This window comes from Lampris incognitus, chromosome 15, assembly GCF_029633865.1.
Source record: "Lampris incognitus isolate fLamInc1 chromosome 15, fLamInc1.hap2, whole genome shotgun sequence".
Taxonomy (NCBI): domain Eukaryota; kingdom Metazoa; phylum Chordata; class Actinopteri; order Lampriformes; family Lampridae; genus Lampris; species Lampris incognitus.
Genome location: NC_079225.1, coordinates 32,803,046 through 32,826,406, shown reverse-complemented (window position 1 = coordinate 32,826,406; position 23,361 = coordinate 32,803,046). Strand labels below are relative to the sequence as shown.

The window sequence follows — 23,361 nt, the reverse complement described above, 5'->3', positions numbered from 1 at the left end:
ATCCAGAGAGACTACACTTCTAATCTAACAGCGGTTGTTTCTCTTGGTTTTTCCAGCAAAGTATTCCAGTGCACATCACTTCATCACCAAGGCTTTTCCTGGCAGGGGAACAAAGACTTGATTTTCTTCATGTAACGTACGCTAGTAAAATGATAAAAATAAAAATATGATAATAACGCAACAGAAACCAAAATGTTATGTACAGTATTGAATTGCAAAGTACAACGGCTATGATGTAATAAAATATGTAAACATATTTGCAGTATTTGACACAGTCAACTGTGACAACAGATAAAATTCACACTTGTTCACACTGGAATGAGTCTTCAGCCCGGTTCTCCTTCAGCCTGCACCGATCCATCTCCACCACACACACACACACACACACACACACACACACACACACACACACACACACACACACACACACACACACACACACACACACACACACACACACACATTATGGCAATGCATTTGCCGCAGAGACTCCAGAGACGGAAAGAAAACTGGACATAAAATGTAATGAATGGCCAAAACTGCTGGACTATGAGAAAGCTTGGGAAGGAAAAAAAAAAACCAGAAGGGTGAAAATGCTATTCAAGATTTAACATTCAAGAAATAACAGTGGAGCATTTTGCCTGGTGGAGCCACTCTAGTACGCTTGAACACCATCTACAATGTGGATGTCATGTCACTTCCAATCCTTAGCTGATACCCGGGGAAGAGAGAGAGAGAGAGAGAGAGAGAGAGAGAGAGAGAGAGAGAGAGAGAGAGAGAGAGAGAGAGAGAGAGAGAGAGAGAGAGAGAGAGAGAGAGAGAGAGAGAGAGAGAGAGGGAGGGAGAGAGAGAGAGAGAGAGAGAGAGAGAGAGAGAGAGAGAGAGAGAGAGAAACAAACAGAGAGAAACAAACAGAGATACATTGCTGTAATACCCTCAGCTGGGCATTCAGTGGGAACCGCCTAGTCAACCTTGACTGGATATCATCCCTAAAAAAAGAAATGTACCAAAAATAACGAGAAAAAAAACAAAAACAAAAAAAAACAACCCCAACCCAAAACAATTAAATATATAAAAAAGCAAATTTGAAAGACACCTCGAAGTATACATTTACCTTACCTCATATCACATCACATCCTCGAAAGGTACCATTAACAAAACCGTTTCTAATGCAAATCATGTTTTGACTTCCAACATTCCCGACAATCATTGTCTCCTCTGGTCCCTCATTTACACAGACGCCAGCACCACGTCACATACACCTCACATGCATGCTCAGAATGGCCGAAATGACAGCGATCGTATTTTACAGGGTTACAATGGACAAGGTCATTAGTACTCCAAGGACCACACACCTCTGACAGTCACTTGGGATAGTGAGTATGTAAGAGTGATGTTATCTTACACTGCCAAATGTCTGTGATGGAGGGCAAAGGGGGGGAGGGGGACTCCATGAAAAGGTCTTTTGTAGAGTCCTTATCAGTTGTACTGCATTGTTTCTCCATAATGCTTTTCCTTGCAAGTGCGCTTCTGTGAGCCACGCAGTTCTTTCTGAAAATGTTTCAGTGACTCAGGAAGTTCTGAGTTCTCTCCTTTTTCAATCACAGTTGCCAATATGGTACTGTCAAAACGTTTATTCCATTGCTCCACACAGTTTTACTCTTTTCATTATGTGTTGGGAAATGATTTTTTTTTTTTTTTCCTATACGTAATATTCCTTGTCCTTGTCTTTTGGTCTCTTGCTACTGGCATTGCCTTTGGCACTGCCGCTGGGCGTTTTCTCCTTCACCACGGCGCCGTTGGTCTGCGCCGAGTTGCTGATGTAGTTGCGTGTTTCGTCCACCTGGTAGGAACCTTCGTCCCTGTTCCTGTACTTGTACATGGCGTAGAGGAGGATGAGGATGCAGAGGGCAGCAGCTGAGACGATGCCCACCACCATGCCCGTGGTGCTGCTGGACTCCCGGATCACCTCCGAGGCCCCCGACGGCACCCGCCGCACCACGCCGGGCACGGTGGGCAAGGCAGCGGGCACCGTGCGCAGCATGGGCGAGGTGATAAGGGGGCCCCGTGGTTTGGTGCCGTCCAGATCAAAGGACGTGGGGAGGGGCAGCAGGACAATGTCTGGCTGCGGGGGTTTGACCTCACGGTTGTTCATTTTCCCGGCGGGCAGCTTGGGCAGCGTGTCTGAGGGGACTGCCGCCGGCGGCGTGCCCCGGATGTCGGGTAGAGGCGGGGTGGGTGTAGTCCTACCCGCCTCGGAGGCTTTGCTAGGCCTCAAGTCCTTGGCCTCCCACTTGGGCGCGAGTGCTTTGTAGCCGCCTTCATAGGCCGATGTGGTCAAGATCTTATCTGTTACCAGGGAGAAGGTGGTGTAAAAATCTTCATCGTCAGTCGGGGGCAGGCTAGAGTCGAAAGCTTCGCCAGAGCCAAACCCCGAAATCACCATGCCATCATCATCATCATCATCACCATCATCACCACCATCACCATCACCACAATCATCGCTGCCTCGGTCCGACAAGCAAGGTACCCCCGCCTCAGTGGCCATGGCCAGGGACTCTTTGGTGGTCTCAATAATGGTGAGGACGGGGCGGAGGGTTGGAGGGAGGGGGATGAAGGGAGAGCGAGTGGATACAGAGGGGATGTCTATGGGGTCCTCAACTAGCACGGGGATGACTAATTCCCCTCCTAGAAAGGAAAAGAGAGAAAGAATGACACAATCAGAGGCTAGAAATGCTTCCCACAAAGAATACAAACAACAGCAGTCCAACACCAAAAGAACTGATAACTGAAAAACATAAAAAGCAAAGCTCAACAAAGGGAAGAAATCATACAAAGATAAAGAAAAAGAAATTAGGAACTGAAAATACTGTACCAGTGCAAAATCAATGAAACCCAGAACCAAACCAGACCCAAACTGAAAGAAAACAACAGCCATAAATAATGAATACAACGCATCAAAAGGCTTTGAGGGATGCACAAGGGCGAGCCGCATGGAACTGACACAACTCCAGTACTGATCACTGAAAATCCTAAATCTGGTCGGATAGCCTTACGTTTTCAAAGGGTTATGTTTGAACAATACTTAACACTACTTACTATGTTGATCATAGATATTAAGTATGTGTGATTATGACGATATACTTGCATTTTATTCTGTATACTATATACATACACATATATTTCTATCTGATCATGTTAAATATAGGAGTTTAAGCACACAAAGAGCTGGTTTGGGTTTTTAAGAGGCCTGTTTTGATTATCTTGAAGCTGGAGTTCTTCTCTGTCCATCTAAAAAGCATGAGCGCTAACGTATGGATTATCTGGGTAAAAAGAGCAGGCCCTAGTGGCATTTGGTAGCAAAGCAAGTGTGCGCGAATAACGCTGAAATCCACCTTCCAGGAAAGAAGATATTTATTTCCTATGGTTGACCTGGTGCTACAGAGTCTGTATAGTTTGCTAAGAGACTTGTCTGCAACCCCTCTGACCTGAGAATAGTATCAAACTCCAGCTTTTGATAAATGCGGCACAAAAATACACTAAAACATTAAATTATCATCCATACATCCATTATCCATTATCCTGCTCTCAGGGTCGCAGGGATGCTGGAGCCTATCCCAGCAGTCAGTGGGCGGCAGGCGGGGAGATGCCTTGGACAGGCCGCCAGGCCATCACAGGGCTGACATTTACACACATTCACACCTAGGGACAATTTAATACGGCCGATTCACCTGACCTACATGTCTTTGGACTCTGGGGGGAAACCGGCGCACCCGGAGGAAACCCAAACAGACATGGGGAGAACATGCAAACTCCACACAGAGGACGACCTGAGACGACTCCCAAGGTTGGACGACCCCGGGGCTCAAACGCAGGACCTTCTTGCTGTGAGGCGACCGTGCTAACCACTGTGCCACCGTGCCGCAAATTAAATGATCAAACATAGCAAAAAAAATGTCTCGAGTGCTTATTTGATGGACCGAGAGCACTTCCAATTCATAATGAATCATCAAGACTTTTTAAAGACACAAACCCTCCTTCGTGTGTTTTAAATGGTTTATGTACAAGTCTGCAAAGACGAATGAAACCTGCGCGTGTGAAACTCTGAGGAACCTTTCACAGGTTGATTCTATAGAAAGTATATAAGGTGTCCTGTCCTCCTCTGCTCAGCATCAATAGGCTCCCCTATTTGCCCTAGCCTCTTGCCTTTTGACCCCTATATAATTACCACAATGGCACAAAGTCACCTGGCAGTTCAATGACACCTGAATGTCCACTACTTTCCACTCAAAGATGACCATCCCAAATACTTACAGGACGAGTGCCAGCTAGTACTTTCGTGTTTTATATTTTGGATTTGACGGCTTCTCTGTCACGCATGCAGCTGTGGTGTGGCACTGATGGATCCACCATTCCCCCCCATTTACAATGAAACTGGTTTGGAACAACCGCCGGTAATGGACGTGCGTTGTTTGAAAGCCGATGTTTCGCTAGTTAGCCGCACAAAACGCATGTGAACCATTCAGATGTCTGTTGAATCTGCGTATCCTCTTGCCAAAGTGGCTTGCTTGTACACGGCAAAGGCTCACAAACAGGGCACTAGTAAAAGATGCAAAACCTCTTGTAACAGTGACAAAAAGAACCAAAGGAAAAACAAAGAGAGAAAACGACAACTGAGGCGATGCAGTAACAGTTCAGAGTTAGAGCAAACGTCGTAAAACATTCACAAAGTAAAGCCACAGATTTAGCTATCCAGAGAGGGATTAGTAGGTATAGACAGAGGAAAAACAAAGTCAAGTTGGGAAAAAAAATCATAAGGGCCTATGGCAAAATAAAATAAAAAGTTTTGAAAGGAAGAGAAAGCATACCATCAATTTTGTCAACTTACATCAACAAATTGCCCGCATGATTTTGGCAGGAAGAAAAAAAATTTACAAAAGAAAGTTGTGTAAGAATGCCTTTGGACAAGTTAGTTAGTTTATTTTTTAACAGTTTCTGATTAATTAGTAATTATTTCTCTTTTAGACAGGATGGCACAGGGAGGCAACAACACATACATCCACACATCATGACATGAAAAATAATCTTCACCATTCTGTTCAGGATAGATTTTTTTTGTTCTTTTAATAGTACTCTTGTTTAGTATAAAAAAAAGGAAAACTGTACATCTATAAGTCTTACTTTTATAGATAAGCTCTTTTAAAGTTCCTCCATAAGTATCTACAGTCTGATTAGATTCTCTTTCTTTTTTTTAAAACTTTTGACTTTTTAACTTGTTCACTTGTTATGAACGAATGGATGACTGTACATATCTTAGATTCTCTACATAAAGGGGTCGGGGAGGGGGTGTGAAACGGGGTGGGACCTATGAACATACTAGGAAGGAAATGACATAGATGGGGGTGAACGTGTACATCAGTTGCCATGTCCATGTAAAGGCGGCACGAAGCGGTCGGGCGGCATTAGAGCTTTTGGCTGTAAGGAAGGGATGGGGATATACAAACAATGAGCATATACATGCCCATCTACAGAAGAGAACAGCACTCTCAACACTGACAGTTTTACAAACCCTAAGCTGCAACTTCTTTGCCATGCACAAATCAAGTGACTCATTCATTAAATCCTGATTCAAATCACAGATATCTGGTAGATGACAGGAAAATATCGTAGATCAGTGTAAAAACAGTTTGGAAAAAAATATTCACAGATAGTGGTGAGGGTCTACTTTGGAGGCACCTTCGCTTTTTTCTCTATGAGGCCGTGAATTTGGGATCCCGATAAGGCCGGAGGTGTTTTGTGATAGCCAATCTGATTTTGCCTGCTGCTGTTGATGGATCAATTGATAATTCATAGAGAAAAGAGGAAGTCTAGTACCAATTGAGAAAATAAAACATTAAAACATTTGCAATAGTAATTCTTGTAATCAGTTAAAAAAATTGAACATTTTTCAGAAATAAACATAAATACACACATATATGTGTTTTGCATATATGTACAACAACAAAAAAACAAATAAATAAAGGAAAAATCCAAATTGGCAAGCAAGAAAAAAAAAGGCATTGAATTTCTCACACACTATCAAAGATGAACAACCAGAAAGCACACACCGAGGCAGACATAGAAAGGGGGGGACAGTTCATAGGCAAAATGTCACCACCTTCATTTAACTAATAATAAACAAATATTATTAGTTGCTTTTCATGAATTGCGTTTCTCTTGTTAGTACTTAAAACACAGGACAGGGCGTGCAATCTGGGTGTACGTCAGAGAGAGAGAGAGGTAAATCAGACATCGAGGGGTTTTTGCTTGTTTTTAGTTTGAATTGACCAGGTTGGGTTAATGCATGCTTAAGTAAGTTGCATTTAGGGAGAGTAATATACAATTACAATACAGCAAGCCGGGGTCAGATAGGGTAAGAGGGGATTTAGAGGGGTCAAAGGTCAGTAAAAGGCGCTGCCGCCAAGGGCTGTGGGATACTGTCGCAGGCAAATGACCATTCGTGAGCACTTCACAGGGAAGGATATACCATGGGTGATATATAACCAACATTACGTGTCATTTAGTCCTGCCACTTGAGCTAATTAATCAGCAGGGAAAACAGAGCTATAATTAATGGGCTACTTTTAGTTAATGTTTCAACACTTTATGCTAATGGGCATAGCCAACAGCCTTCGCTTGACAGATAAAACAGTGTTGGGAGCAAGTTCCACAAGAGGGCACAGGGCTTCAAATGCACAAAATACGTCCCGAGTTTATTTTAGGGCAATGCGAGAGCCACGTTTGTCTTGAGATATTAGGTCCTGCTTATAGAAACCTCGTTCATTTATCACGGCTTGAGGAACGTCCTCGCTGAGCAAATCTTAAAGTCATGACTTGGAGCACGAGTAAAGTGTTGTTAGTAAAGCAAAACCTCTGTTCAACTGCACTGACTATTTATTGTTAACATCTGCATGTTTGATGAGACTATACATCAGTGAGTACTTCCATGTGGAGGGAAACACACAGATGACTGGCATGAAATAGCACAGGTCCCTGCCACAATATTGTATGTTTGGTCCGCCCTTTGACTCACAACTTGATATTTGATTTTGATATACTATATTAATCCCTATGGGGAAATTCCTCTCTGCATTTAACCCATCCTAGCTGTGTAGCTAGGGGCAGTGGGCAGCCACCGTGCAGTGCCTGGGGACCAACACCAGTTCGTCTTGCCATGTCTCGGTCAGGGGCACAGACAGCAGTATTAACCCTAACATGCATATATTTTTGGTGGTGGGGGAAACCGAAGCACCCGAAGAAAACCCACCACAGACATGGGGAGAACGTGCAAACTCCACACACAGAGGACGACCGGGGATGATCCCCAAGATTGGCCAACCCCGGGGTTCAAACCCAAGACCTTTTTACTGTGAGGCGACAGTGCTAACCACTGGGCCACCATGCCGCCTGACAGAATAATGTTATAATAATAATGTTTCAATCAGCCAGTGAAACTCCTGGCTCCATTAAACGAACAATAGCTGTTGAGAGTAAGTGATTAAATCCAGAGCCTTATTTATTTCACTGTGCCCTGGCTGTCTTGGCCTTGCTTGCCTCACTTTGCTCCTCTCTTGGCTAATGGCTCCTGGCAACTGTTAGCTTTGCATTATGTCAACAAACCCCTCAATTGAGGGGAACCGCAGCAGTTAGGGTCTTCAGAAGAGCCAATGTGGAGGACCTTGATGTTTTAGTGAACACTTTAATCTGTTGTAAGCTCTCGTTCAAGCACTGCGCATCTCGCTGCATTTCTCAACCAAACAAACATGGCACATTCTAATGGGTTTGCTTAACGAGATTGCGTTTGTTTTCGGTGCCTGTGTCAAGACGGATGGGGATTTTGTTGTAAGCCTCTTCCGCTTTTGCAAATAATTCACTCTGCTAAACCTACCCAGGAGTCACAGTGTTTTCTCTCTTTTTCGAAACAGATGGGGTATGTAAGAGGACTTCATACTAATAGATGTCTCTTAATCTTACCGTCTAGACTTCAAAGCGAGAAGGTAGACTAGAGGGCTATCTGCCACGAAAAGCACTGGGGCAAAGTAGAGGAACTGATAGGGAGGGAACTTTTGATGTAACCCTAAATTGTTTTGTGCCAAAAAATTACACGCACTGTTGCTGAAGCAAATTGAAATTAGTGGCCGTTACTTTTTCCATCATTTCATGTAAGAAACACAGTGCTAGCAATGGGCTAGATGAGTGCTCTTCCTGGCCCATATAGGGAATTTAAGCAAATAAATTTTGTACTAAATGGCCGACTGACTTGAGTCACTGACTACCTCAGCAATCCAGTGGCAATAGAAATCTGAGAACAGCAGTTTTCTCTTTCTTTTCTCTCATCCTGCTCTCTTTTCAATCTCTTCTCTCTCTTCCCCCTCTTGGACTGATCCCCGTGTCCATCCAGCGTTTGCTGAGGCTTGGAAATGGAGATGAATCCCAACGGTGTGTCAGGGATTTAACGGTGCAAAACTAAAAAGGGGGGGGGGGACAGCGCACGGGCACAACATGGATGAACTGAGTCAATGGAATTTAGATTCTGTAAAGTGTAGGTGAGTCAGTGGTTTGGGGTCCTGGAATCCCATTGTGGCCTGGCATATTGTACCCAGAGACTTGCTGTGGCAGATTCTTTCACCTCTACCCACTGCAGGTAGGAAGCTGATTACTAGAGTGCCAGCAGCACACCGACTTTACATATGGACACAATGAAAGGGACATGCCAGGGATTATATTGGTGGCTGATTGATGGCTGAGCTTTCTGGCAACATGTACCTGAAAAAAGCTGAGCTCTGTACCTTGGCAATGAAATTATCTTATCTTCTCTTTGCAGACCCCAGCCAACAGAAGACATATTTTTCACTAACGGATGTGCATCTCTTTACTAAAGTTGAATGAAGTCAAGTTTAGAGCTCTAGTGAGCCAGAAAGATGTCTTGACTTCCATGTGCGGAAGTGCCAATAACCTCTAGACTGAGAAAAGAGTTCCCTTCTCGGGGTGTCCCTTAGCTGTGGAGCGTGGCAGATAGGTCTTAATCCGTCATCACGCGGCTCGGCGCACTCTGGCGTATTAAATTGGCATCTTCAGCAGGCATGGCAAGTTGCCCCTGTCAGACGGTCGATTTGCTGAACGGCCATTAGGATGCACCTCCGTGCTTGGCGGACATGTGTCAGCCCAATAACCTTTAAATAGATCTGAGTCATGTGTCGAAGTGACAGCTGGCCCAATGGGGCCTGATGGAAGCTGGAGCGCAACGCCACGAAGAAATTCAGTGATCCATCCCTATCATACTTCACTCGGTGCCCCACACATATGTGGACTCTTAGGCAATGTGGAAATCACTGAGAACTACATGGATGCCTCAGTGCTATAGCGCCTTGTGTCATAGATTTCCCTCCTTTATCCAACTAAGGCCAGTGTGTTTAAGTGGTTTCTTAAATTAGGTCGGGTCTCTTTAAGTTCTGTGTGCCTGTTCATCAAAGTCTAATAGGGCCAATGGTTCAGGCAGCACCGTTTGATGCCCATTTATTGAATACAATTAAGCCGTCTGCATTATACTAGACTGTCAGTATTACCGTGAAACAGCTGTTGTGAGGTAAACCACAAGCCACAGTTTTTGTCTTTGCAGTTATTATGGATACCACATTATTTGGGTATTACAAGTCCTTGTGATGCCTTTCTGTAAATGAGATACAAACCCAGTGCATCACAGACTTAGTGAACATTGGTGACCATTGTAAAAGCCTTCTGACATGCATTTTTTCCCTTTATCTACAATGTGTTGAAACTGCTGACACTTGTTTTTTGGGTGTTACACAGTAGAAACGGCTGTAAAACTAATTTTAACATTACCAAACATATTATTAAGCAGTTAAAAGTAGCCCACATGGAAAAGAAATAGAAAAAACTTACAAGAATTTCCCATTGCCTCCAATAGTAAATCTTTGTTTTATATTTATTGTATGTCTTATAAGACTTATACGTCTCACACTATGATTTATTCATGCAAGTGGCCACTTTCGCATTTTTTTCATGTAAAAATTATAAAAATTAAGTATGAATTAAGTAAACATTATCTATGTTGTTTATAAGGACAGTGCATGGCAAATTATGTTTTCCGTATATGTTCAATATAATTTCTGAAGTGTTTAATTATATGTCTCAAATCTGCATTTCGTGACCAGCAATCGAAACAACTTAGATTTGCCAGGTCTGGGTAAAATAAACACCTTATAGGAAATACAGTAGCTCCAATTAAATATTTGTATGTGCACTCAAGATTCTATGACAAACAATTGCATCAATCTGTGCACAAAAATTACAAATTAATCTGTTTTTTTTATTGCCGAGTAATGACTAGAGCATCACTTAATCGATGTGAAATTAAACCAGAGATTGACTTGATCATAGCTGTACAATCACACACTGTAAACTGTTTTGTTCTTTTTTTTTTTTGCAGAGGTGATTGGGCACATCCAGGTAGTTATTTTGATTAACAGAACAGAAACGCAAGAAATGCTTCACTGTTAACTTAATGAACGGTGCGGTGCTAACAAGTTTTCGGTGGACATTTCGTTGGCCCTCTTGTGGAACTCGCCAAGGATCAAGGGTATAGGTAAGGTTTTTTTTTTTTTTACAGTTTTAAGAACACACAGACAAAACAACCACGAGACCACCACACGCAGCAGACGAGACAGGCTAGTTGGCAGACACACAGACGCAGACACGGGCACAAACACAAACATGGGGACGCATCAGAAACGGGAGCTGCCACGGGGAACAGTGGCAGAGTAGCTCCACGACTGTAGCCCCCCGAACAAACACCAACACGTAGCATCAGCCAGCGGGGGTTGAGCCGAAGACATCATGGGTGGAGAAGAAGCACACACAATGGTCGCCAATCATAGTCATGCTGAAAGCGGGGGGGGGGGTCGGGGAGTGGGGGGGCGAGAACACCAAGGTCTGACACATTAGTTAGTCTATACAGTCCGGTACAGTCCAGTATAGTATGCATGCCACAAATGCCTTCTACTTGGAGCAACAGATAGAATAGAAAAACAGATATACTTTGTGGCAATAAAAGTCTTTTTATGCCATCTGCATTCAAAACAGACATGTATATGCAGAAAGGCCAAAAGAAAAACAGTGGGAAGGAAGTGGGGAAGCAATGTGTGAGGAGGCAGGGGGGGAGGGGGAGGGGAGGGGGGAGTCATTCTTTCACACACAACTTTCTTGAGACAGAATGGGGTTGCCTGCACAAGGCCAAATAAAGGATGATGGCAAGAAAAGATTTTGTTGCCGTTCACTTCCCTCTGTTGTATCGACAATGATGGGGGGGTTCTTCGTAAGCCATACGGCACAAAAAATAAATGAAAACAATAAGTAAATGAACACAAAGAAGATGAGGAGGAGTACTTTGAGTTTTTTCAACCACCAAAAGTTCATGCGGCACAAGATGAGGCAAAAACGGGAGGAGCGGCTCTATCCTGGCTTGGAGGACGATGGACGACGGATGATGAGGACCCCCAACGAAAAATAAGAGCAACAACGACAAAAAAGGAGAAAAACAAATAAGCTCAGCGCACCCCCCCACCTCCAAAAAAGAAAAAAGAAAATATATATATATATATATATATATATATATATATATATATAAATAATATGTATATATATATAGACCCCCGTCAAAGAAAATAATTCAATTAAATTAAAATTTAATTAAAATTAAGAGTCACAAAAAAACAAACAAACTCAAAAATAAAAAGCAAACTTGACAACTGGGTCCAAATCGATCGAGAGGAGAGATGTTCATACTGTATGTGCATCACAGGATAAAAACAAAATGAAACACGAGGTAAAAAAAAAACATAATCAAACATCATGTCATGCTACTGTTCACACAAATGGAAGCAGGGCAGGAATGAGGATATGAATTTCTGTGTCAACATGGTGAGATGTATGTATGACTGTGTATGAGTACATATGTTGCCACTATATGAGGGGAGGGTACCATGTTCTCTTTTTAGGTTTTATCAAAATCTTCTTCTATTACAGTAAACAGTTACCTGCGCTTCCGCTTTTGAGAATACTTGGGTTTTAGATTTCTGAATCAGGGCGCTAAAAAAAAAAAAAAAAAGTTGTGGACTTTGTCAATTCAATTTAAATTATCTCTTAAAGAAGGCCCTGGTAACTCATGCTTATAATAAAGTAGTTGGACCTAAACACTGCCTGAGAAAATGACTTTTCCTCTATCAAAATGGCCATGAATACAGGGAACAAAAACGTGGCCACAATTTCCAGGAAACAAATGTCATTACGATGCGATAAGGCTTCAAAGTCATTGCGTTCCCCTCACAGATTGAAAAATGGCAAAATTAATAGCTGATTGGTTGCTGAATTTCTCCCCCAAAATGTATCAAGACGGTTAAGTTAGAGGAGAAATAAATAAACGCTGGGTTTTCTACGATTATCTCTGCAGAGAGATAGCAGAGTGCAAAAGTAAATGTATTGTTTCAACCAGGTCTCAATGAAATGTGCATTAGACTTATTATTAGCTCTGAAAAGTGGACATATGTTTGGTGCTAAGCCGGGGCATATTTAGCCAGATTAATGCAGCATCAATTAGTCTGCTATGATGGAGTTTTGAAGGACAGCGCGGCAATTAAATCGCCTGAGCTGGTAATGATTTCCAGAGGGCCTGAGGGGAGAAGTTTTTCACATATCGAGCCAGCTTCAGCAGGGCTCACAGACTCCTGGTTTACCCACATACCACTAGGATGCATGCCATCTGCTTACGGGCAGCAGCCTGATTGACAGCCGTATGTTAATGTCTACTGCTGAGCTACACCCAAGTTGTCTCAAAAACAACCTTTCTGTTCATGTCTTTATTTTATGTGTTACTTTTCCGACTGAACTGCTACATGGATGACTTGAAATATTACCACTTTGACCTAATGACATTGGCGGCCTTAGCGATGTTTAACCCGTTTCAGTTGAAACAGGCCCCACCCTCACAAAGGGCCTGACATGCGAAAACTGAAAAATTCACCTACTTATATATATCTCTCTATATATAGAGAGATATATATAGATATAGATATAGAGGCGAGCAGCTGTGGTCACGTCAGTCAAAGATGACACACAAGAACCACCACTAGTGGGCGCTCGGCAGACATCCGACCTGTCCGATAGAGCTGCTAGCTAAGGTCCTTGTCAGTAGGCGGGTTTCCATTAACCTGCTTAATGCGCACTTTGAAACTGCAAACTAAAAGCGAGTTACGGAAACACGTGATTTAAAAAAACCCGCTCACATTAAGGTGGTTTTTCAGACGATTCGACAAAGCGATATTTCGCAAAATTGAAACGGAAACACATTTTTCGCATTTAAGTCAAGCTAGCCAGTTAATAAATAGCTAACGCTGGGGTCTGGACACGAGGGACGGGGGAGGGGTCATGTGTTCTAGCTTCCGATTTGGAGGGAGGCGTTCTCCGTTCTCCCGGGACTAGAGGAGGAATGGGGAAGAGTTTGGGCGTTGCACGTTGTGGTTGTTGTTGTTGTTCCGGCAAGCTAAAATGGATGCCATGCTAGCTGTTAGCCTTTAGCTAAACTACGAGTAGTGACCGGGACCAGTAACGTTAATCTGTCGACCGGCCAGCTGTTATTGCACCTCCAACTGCGGGTAGTTTGTTCGCCGCGGCAGGAATTAAATCCGGGTTTAGCTGAGCTTCCAAAGAGGACCGCAGTCTCAGTCTCCCTTCTTTCCTACGAGTTGGCCACAAGCGCAAGGCTACATAGCGATGGCTATGCACTTCTCAGCGGGAACCGGCTTCCTGGGGCGTGATACGGCAGCCGCCACCAGGAGTCCTGCTGGGCTGCATAGCTCATCGTCCGTTAAACGCGTCAGTCTGAAGTCCTGGATCCGCAGGACCTCTGTAAAATCATTACGGACAACGACCTCCCATAAACCCCCGCTAACGTGACCGCTGCCAGGCGTAACTGCTTTGCCTTTCCGTCGTTGCGTGCATCACCTGCCCTCGTCACCTTCGATTAAACACTACCACGGCCATTGCGGTGCATGCAACCGAAATCACCGTGCAAAACACTTGCCAGGTCCTGAAGATCCGTCGCCATGTCGCAAGAGGAGAAAACCCAGCATTGAAAAAAAAATCACGTTAATTTTGCGCAAAACTGCAATGGAAACCCGCCCAATGAGAGGAAACTGAGACGCGCCTGTCCTAGTGGTGCTGGAAAACGGAAAACATTAGACAAGAAAATAAAACGTCTTGTTTGTTAGGGTTAACTGTCAATTGTTTAAGCTGTTTTTACATGGTGCTAATCGATGCAGACTAGTAGTTGCTGAGAAGGGCGAAGCTTCTCCTCATTCCAAAGCAAAAAATGCCATTGTTCCGGTTTTTATTTAAGGGAATTGCTTGCATTATGTCTCTGGAGGCGCACATAATGCATTTATGTTTAAATCTGAAACTATGCCTTTATTGATGCAAACCAACTTCAATCCTTGTTCTTTTATTCTCCTTTCCCTTATGCATTTTCTCGTGGGGTAGGGCCCCACATTAGCTCTTGAAACGGGCCCCCAGATGCTTAAGGCCGCCTATGGCTAACGTCAAAGTGATCTGTGTGTGTGTGTGTGTGTGTGTGTGTGTGTGTGTGTGTGTGTGTGTGTGTGTGTGTGTGTGTGTGTGTGTGTGTGTTGCGTGTGTGATCAAGGGGAGGAGGAAGGAGAGACGATGCGCACAGAAATTCTAGGATATCTGTTCTCTATTAGAATGTTTCAGGTAAGGCAAGCCTCCGACGAAGGAAACAGAGGTACAAACAAGAAAAAGAGGAAGAAGAGGAGAAGGGAGGAAAGGCTCCGTTGCAGTTAGTCTGCTACATATCACAGTATCTATGCTGAAAGCATCTTTGTTCTCGAAAGAATCTCAAAATGTATCATCTGTCGAAAGAGACGCACACACGCACAGCAAGAGGAAATCAACCATGTAACAGGACAGATACATTTTGAAGCATCAGTGCAGGCGACATGGGGCTTGATACTAATTTCGTACTTTTGTCAAGTAAAGTTTTGCTCTCCACTGAATGCTGAGAGGACAAAATTAGTATCAACGCCTCGCCATGTCTGCGACCAGAGGCCCCGTAGCTAAGTGTAACTTGTATTTTTCGACATGAGTTTGGGCTTTAGCTACAGTCTACAGCTATATGTGTGCAGTTAGCGGTCTATACACAAATGTGACTGGATTGTATGTGCTCATTTGCTTACAGTTTAAAGTTTAAATAGTGACTTTCTGCAGAGGGCACGCTAAGGATATATATCGTCTTACTCCTTACTGCTTTCATCCGTCTCCAAAGCGCTTGAAGCTCTTTAAACTTTACATATATATATATATACGGAGAACCCCTCAACACTACTATATATTTCTGTTAGTGGATGCTTTTAGGCAGGCGTTTAAAGTTACACTTGAGGCTCCCGTGGGACATGATGCTTAGAGGAGAGGCTCCTCGGTAGCAAATCAAAGAAAGAGAAGGAGAAATAAGACCAGGTTCTGAGCAAGCATAACTCGACACACCCATCCCACCTGTATGTCCGGAGTCACATTCATCCAGGTCCTCGTCGTCGCTGGCGCACTCGGCCGATGAGACAATGTCATCTGTTGTCTGCGGGATGGACACACAGACACACACACACACACACACACACACACACACACACACACACACACACACACACACACACACACACACACACAGAGGTATATAGCCATACACACCAATGGACATACACAAGTGCAATTATATACACAAGTGTGGATGCAATCGCGCACAAACACACACACACACACAAAGAGAGAAATATCCTGGTTAGAAGAAGCTCACTGCATTGAGTCCTCGAATACAAACTTATACACTGCCATTCAACTCAAGGATATCTCTGAAACTTACACACACACACACACACACACACACACACACACAGACACACTTTGCCTGTCGTTTGGCTTTCATAGATCACTTTGAGTCAATCATATTTCACCGTGTTTATCATTCCTCACTTTATGTGCTTTCCACCTACACAGATAATTGTTTTCCTTCTCTCTCTGCCTCTGATTATTTACCGCCGCTCTCCCCGCCTCCATCGCCCAGAATCAATGGCCCCACCAAGCCCTCACAGATCAACACTGTCTTGGCCTCTGATTTGTGTTGTGCTGAGGGTGGCGACAGAGGAGTTGAGGGGTGGTGTGTGTGTGTATGGGGGTGGTGGTGGTGGTGGTGGTTGGTGCTGGCTACGCATGGACCTGCGGAGGATTATCAGCACCCTCCAGCATCCCTTGGTTCTGATTTATCCCCATGAACCCCACCCCTCTCATTCGGGTCGACCTGTGGAGGACGAGGAGGAGGTTGTATTTCAGCAGTGGTGTGCCGGGCAGCCGGCGTTTATGAGAGCGGATCAGCGGGGCGATAAAATTGGCCTCTGTCACCGAGCAGGGTTATGAAATCAGAGCCCTGATTGAGTTTTCCAGTCCTGGCCGAGAGCGCGGGGCTCTAAATATCATTGAGTTTGACAGACTAATGAAACGCACCCCCACGCCTTCGCTGCCGCCACTGCTGCCGCTGCCACCGCCGCTGCCTTTGACACGCTCACTGCTGCTGCCCGGGAGAAAGCTGTCTCTTCCTACCACACACATACACACATACCACACGCACCCCTGCAGGCACAGGTGTGGTCTATACAAACACATGTATGCACAGTGGGAGGACACACCGCCCTCCTCTGTGAGAGAGCGAGTACATTTTCACAGTAAATTCCCAATGTGTGATATGATTTGGGATTGTTAGGTGTGCTTTGTTCACTGGTGTATCAGTACATTGGATTATGTGTTTGCACACACGTGCTTGCGTTTGTGCAGTTAATGCACAGCATTATTTTCTCCAGCATGGGAAAGCAAAAGAAAAAGAGAAGGAGAGACTCTCTAAACTAAACTGCTGTTAAATATGGCCCCTTGGTAAATATGACATTATTTATTGAAGCCACATTATGCGTATAAAAGTCTTGGTTATTGCTGAAAGAGGGTTATTGCTTGTTATTATGATAGCGGCAGATGTGGGTGGCAGGGACACAGAGAGATGAAAAACCCCAGCCAATTCAAAGTCTGTTCCAGCAATTTCAGCCCCTCAACACCTAACATCATAGCCCAGCGTTTAATGAAAACACTGACTTTCTCTCATCCATTCATGCGTGCTGCCTTCCTCTGCAGCTGATGCCTACGACGTCTTAATGCCCCAAAAACACCACAACCACGCGTCCATCCACCGGCCAACAACATTGCCAACCATCTTATTTTTGACAGATAATTCAAGAATAATTAAAAATAAACAATAAATGAATAAATAAAAATAACAAAATAAAAAATGAATAAAATTAAAATAAAATAAATATTAGATATGAATATAAATATTAGAATATTAGTTCACAGTTTTAATGCTTTTGGTTGAATTATTGTCTTTTTAATTCAGAATTTGGCGTCTGCGTGGGTTTCCTCCGGTTTCCTCCCACAGTCCAAATACATGTAGGTCACATGAATCGGCCGTACTAAATTGTCCCTAGGTGTGAGTATGTGTGTGTGTGTCGGCCCTGTGATTGCCTGGCGGCCTGTCCGGGGTGTCTCCCCGCCTGCTGCCCAATGACTGCTGGGATAGGTTCCAGCATCCCGCGACCCTAATTAGGATAAGCGGCTTGGAAAATGGATGGATGGAATTCAAGAATATCGGTGACTGTTATCTCATCACATAATTTCTATAACAGAACTTGTGAACAGCGTTTGGTCGGCTGCTAAACTTGTGCACACACTAGGCTGTTACTCCCTGCTCAAAATGTCTCTGTGTAGTAATTCTCTGTTCTGTCTACATGTACAAGTATGCAGTGATTACATACATGGGGCACGTTATTCTCCGTTAAGATGTTTGAAGCTCAGATGTGACCTGATTTCCAACCAACATTTTAATCAAAATTAGCATCTCTACAGCTTGGTGTTAAACACAATGTGTTGATAAAAGCTCTACAAGAAGCTTAAAGCAGGAGTATGTGTGTGTAATTGCAATTGTTAGTGGGTGCGAGCATGCATGTGTATGTGTGTACGTGCACATGTGTGTGTGTGTGTGTGTGCATGCGAGTGAGTGTGTATGCACACACGTGGCTCATTTTCGTGACAGGGCAGCAGGCTAATCCATGTAATAACAGTGTCGTAGCATGGCTGTCAGCCTCAAGGTAAGCCTCATACATCTATCTCTCATGTGGGGTTTGTATTCGCTGCGTTTCCTTTGACTTGACCCCGCACAGAGGCCGAAACACCACAATGCACTGCAGATAACTGCAAGTTGAGGTGGACTGGCTGGCTCAGCTGGTGCTGTATATGGGCTGCATTAAAAAAAAGAAGAAAAAAAAAGGCCTTCCATGGATGGGTAGAGTCATATAACACATATCCACTCTCTGATTGAAAATTTTCTGCAAAATCAAAGCAACAGATCATCTCATCTGGAGGACTCCGATTTAGCTGACAAATTGAAGAGGGCTATTGATGTGTGATGTTTGACATTTTGAGATCCACTCATCGCGGGCCAGATTTATTTTTTTGTGAAATACGACGTATTCCTTCCCATCAACGGCCCAGATTGAAGTGCTTCTCCTGAAGGTCTTTGGGCATAGCCATTTCTCTGCCTTTGGAGCTAATGCAGAACCAACCAAGTGGCACACGAAGCTCACAGTCTCTTCTTAGTCAACCACAGATGTCGATAATAACATATGGCGCGGGGCGGGATGGCGCAAATACAAAGAGCCCGCGTGGAGCAGAAAAGGCAGCAGCAGAAACTGCATGCGTGTGCAGTGAACGGAGCCTACAGCAGGGTATAGCATAATGATGCGGTTGGCCAGCGGGACTACAAAAACTGATTTCACAGCTGGGGAAATCCAATTCTCTGTCTAATTCTCCATAACATAGAGTGGGATATATTTTGGCAGCAAAGTGATTTCTTTTTTGGTGTAATTATTCTCACCAAATGGCCTCATCTTCATTTTTTTTTTTAGTGAGTCTTTGAAAAGGTTTAAAGGCAGAGGGTATTACAGCGTGTGTTTGTGTGCGAGTGTGTGTTCACTTTTGAGTTTAGTGCATGAAAGCTCTACAAATGGGCTGTGCCTCGCGCCTTAATTTCCCGATTACCCTTGTCTTCGACTGACACTCAAATCCCCTGCCCCTCAAACGCCACGACCGAATCGATAGGCAGACTTTATTAAAACAGCATTTACCTCCGACCACTTCAGCACATCATCTAAAAGGATCACACAGGAGATCAATAAAGAAGATGAGCCTCAAAATACACAGCTTTTAGTTTTTGCAGTTCATGGTACGGCAACAAATAAAAATGGGGAAGGTGAGACTCTGGGCTCTGACAAAACAGATCTTCTGCAGGGTTTATTCAGCAGACATCGGTCTGACTGCTTTGACTCAGCCAGCAACAAAGCAGGGACCATTACTAGATAAAGCCTGCAATAAACACAGCAGTTGGATGGCGCTTCATCAGGGCCAGCAATCAAAAATGACCTCAGAATGAACAAAAATGGCACAGAATTAATTGACTCGCTATAAGAAAGCAAGCTGTTCTTTTTCTCTTATTGTTTATAATTAACCCCTTTTCTAACAGCGGAGGTAGCAGACATATTTTGGGCAATGATGGGTACGTTTTAATGTATGTTCATTGTTTTGTAGACATTTTACAAGCTGCATTCAGTCTCTCATCTCACACCTCTGCTCAATGCCAAGAGGCCCATACTGAGAACGGACTTAACCCTGGACTAAAATATCACAACAAAGGGTCATGCTATTTAGGGATCCCACATCCCACCATTTTCTTTGTTTTTTTGGGGGGGGGGGCCCAAAAACACCTTTATTAATTACTGGATTGCAATATCAGTACAAGATGTCCACCAAAAGCCATTAGATGAGGAAGCACACCCATTACGTGGGAGGCTAACCTACCGAGGAGTAGTACAATGCAAGATATGCATTACCTTAAATTTCTCATTCAGTAAATTGAGGTGGTTCCAATACCTTTTGGTTGGTGTGACTCTGTTTATTTTCTTCAGTTATTTCTACATGCTGTATACTGATTTATATAATACTTATCTGTCGCTGCTATGACCTTGGTTCTGCATTAAGATCATTAAAGGCCCATCTGATCTGGTCTGAGCCAGCCATCTGAGCATCAAATCTTTAAAAGCGATCATGTTGTTAAATTTAACCAGTGACTCGCATAACTGAGTTTACTTTAAAAAGAAAAAAAAATCCCAATTCCATTGAATATTGTGCTTGTCAATCATTAATAAATAGTCACTAATTGGCAGAGGTGTAAAAACCAGGTCCAGAAAGTAAATGTCCAAACTGTGTATTTGCTCCAACCATGTTACTAAACCAGCTGATTTCATTAACTGGTTTTCCCTACCTAGTTGAGGAGCGGTGTTGACTAGAATCTGCTGGTGTAGTGCATGAGTAGAGCAAATACATGGTTTGGACTTTTACTTTGCGGACCTGGTTTTTACACCTCTGCTAATTGGTGACTATTCATTAATGATTGACAAGCACAATATTCAATCATCAATAAATAGTCACTAAATAGTGTCAAATGGTGAATATTTCATTTTAAGGACAATACTCAGCGAGAGGAGGCTGCAGCATCTGTAGGCTCCAGCTGCGGTTGACTATTTGGCTGAATGTTGGTCTGATTTGGTCAGTCACATCAAACCCATGGCTCAGTGGTTAAAAGAGAGACATATGCGACTTAAAAGGTCTATATCCCCAGTAGAAACAGCATACATTTTGTGACACAGACCCAGGGTTATACAGATAACATGGAATATAAACATGTGCAGTGAGAATATGTGTCCTTGATTGGGGAGGGGAATGCAATTATGCATCTAAGTGCATCAAAAGTAAATCATATTATCAAGTGTGGTCAGTAGAGGTGGCCCCAGAAGCCTCCGGACCCCCGCTCTGATGCTAACAAATTACCTTCATGTTCATTTCATACCCAGAGCGTGAGGCAAGTGCTGAGAATAAAGGCCCTTTGACAACAGGGGAAGTGACACGACATCACATACTACCCCGCTGTCGAAACCCAATTTGGTTTATTTATGATAACAGACCGCCCAACGGCCAATAAGAATGACTGTTACTTTTTTTTTTTACGTTCTCAAAAAAAAAAGAAAGAAAAAAAAGCACAAAATAAATCATTTCTCCTTGAGTGCCTCATCCTGACCATCGGTTGCCATGGATATCTGGTGCAGTTTTGCGTTCGGAGATCAAAGCGACCACGCGGAAGCGAGGGCACATGGAGAAGACATGGAATTCAAAGCAGGCTTTTAATCCTAAAGGGAATCCTTGGTCACCTTGGACCCCCCCCCCCCAACACAAACACACACACATTTATATTCTATTCTTACAGTGGGCTGTTCCTCCAGATAAAGGCTGACATGCCTTTGACCTGGAAAAACGCCAGAAATCTGAGTCCTGAAGTAACCCAACCTCCGGTCTTACACCAGTCCTGTCTCTCGCTAAGCGCTTTCTCATCCCTCCGCTGCACCGGCCCTTCCGCTTTAAAGTGGAGATAGTCATCTCCACGGTGAAAGCTTGCATTTCCATTGATGGCTGTCTGATGTGCACGTTATCATGTCGGATCTGGGCTTTGACAGGCTGACAAGGAGGAGGCTTGTATTACAAGGGGAATCGATGGCGCTCGGCCATATCCCTATCAATAGGCTGCCACAACTCTTTTCACTCTCACTCTCCCCTCTCTGATAGATGAGATGTTTTCTCAGAAATGAAGAAATTAGAAGAGGGGAGTGAAGGAGAGGGGGCAGCTTGTGACGGCGTATTGGAGCATGTGGCGGAGCGGGGAGAGAGGTTGTACCTGTCTCGAGTCCACCAAATCGGCCTAAGACGGGTCACAGTGTGGATTTGCTGCCCTCTCCCCCCCAACAACAGACGTTATTTCAGGTCTTGTTTTTCATCTTTCGTTTTAAAGTTTGCTTTTTTTTAAATCATCTCTATAATTGTCTTTGTTTGAATAAACAGGCTGCTGCGCTCTCGACATCCATGTTTATTCGTGTCTCTTTGCCGCAGAGCCCTGGCTGTGTTGCAGACTTGCACTGAGTTCTGAACCCGGGACTGGTCAAGCCTGTTTACTATACAAGGACTGTGATAGTGGTGGACAAAACATTCGGTCATGGCGTCTTATCTTCATTAGCAACATGGGAGGCATGGCCGAGGGACCTCAACAAACACTCCAGCAGCGGAAGTCAAAGGCTTGGCAGTCACACCATTTACTTTTCTCTCACTACAGAGGATGAATTACAACCAAACACGCTCGAAAAATTAACTCGCACGGCCGAAGCCGTGCACTAAGTGATTTCACAGATCAAATATTGATATTTCAAATGAGCACCCATGGTGGGCCCGTTTTCCTTTTCTTTCAGCGGCTTTCTAAAGTCAGCATTATTCTCTCCACTCAGGTCGCGCTGGTATGTCCAGAGAACGAGAGAGAGAGAGAGAGAGAGAGAGAGAGAGAGAGAGAGAGAGAGAGAGAGAGAGAGGGATGGAGGGAAAGAGATAGACAGCAAGAGAAGGGTAGAAGGAAGGCAGAGAAAGGGGAAAGAAAGAATGGTAGAGAGATAAAGTGAGAGAAAAAGAGAGAGAAAGAGGAGCGATAAGCGGGGGGGGGGGGGGAAGAGGAGAAAGAGAAATCAGTTGGGGAAAAAAAAAAGAAAAATCCATTTAATTTGCTCACCCTCGCCCTGTTGTGGAAGTATCAGTGGAACAAGCTGCCTGTGGAGTATTTCCTTCACTCTCAAGGACCCGCCTTTGTACACAGAGCAGTAAGGGTTGCTGGCTCACAGCAAACTCTAATTGCCCCGAGGCCATAGGCAGCCACTTCCAAACAGGGTCATTCATCTTTCTATGGAAAAGGAAATGGTCTTTGGCCCTGATCCTTAATCACCCCCCTGCCGCAGTGTACAAGGTCATCAGGGAGGCCCGGTGACACACACACACACACACACACACACACACACACACACACACACACACACACACACACACACAGGTGCAGAAGGAATGACGACAGGTGGAGCACAAATTACTGTGGCGAGCCTGCTTCATGTTAGCGCTCTCAAAATATTGCAGTTCAACACAGGAAGTGAGAAGTTCAAGGCGATGTGGTGTTATGCTGCCCTAAACGCAATAACAGAAGAAGAAGAAGAAGAAGAAGAAGAA

The 23,361-nt window shown here is 44.0% G+C and overlaps 1 protein-coding gene across 1 annotated transcript in view; it reads right to left on the bottom strand.

Moving 5' to 3' along the window:
- Positions 1 to 1,598: 1,598 nt before the first annotated feature.
- The window catches only part of LOC130125441 (neurexin-3b-like), a 412,131-nt gene continuing 390,368 nt past the window's right edge, over positions 1,599 to 23,361 (bottom strand). The window contains exons 20-22 of the mRNA XM_056295020.1: positions 15,622 to 15,700; positions 2,330 to 2,688; positions 1,599 to 2,254 (exon numbers count right to left, since the gene is read on the bottom strand). Coding sequence (XP_056150995.1) covers positions 1,703 to 2,254; positions 2,330 to 2,688; positions 15,622 to 15,700 — 990 coding nt within the window. The 3' untranslated portion in view covers positions 1,599 to 1,702. The remainder of the gene's footprint in view (positions 2,255 to 2,329; positions 2,689 to 15,621; positions 15,701 to 23,361) is intronic.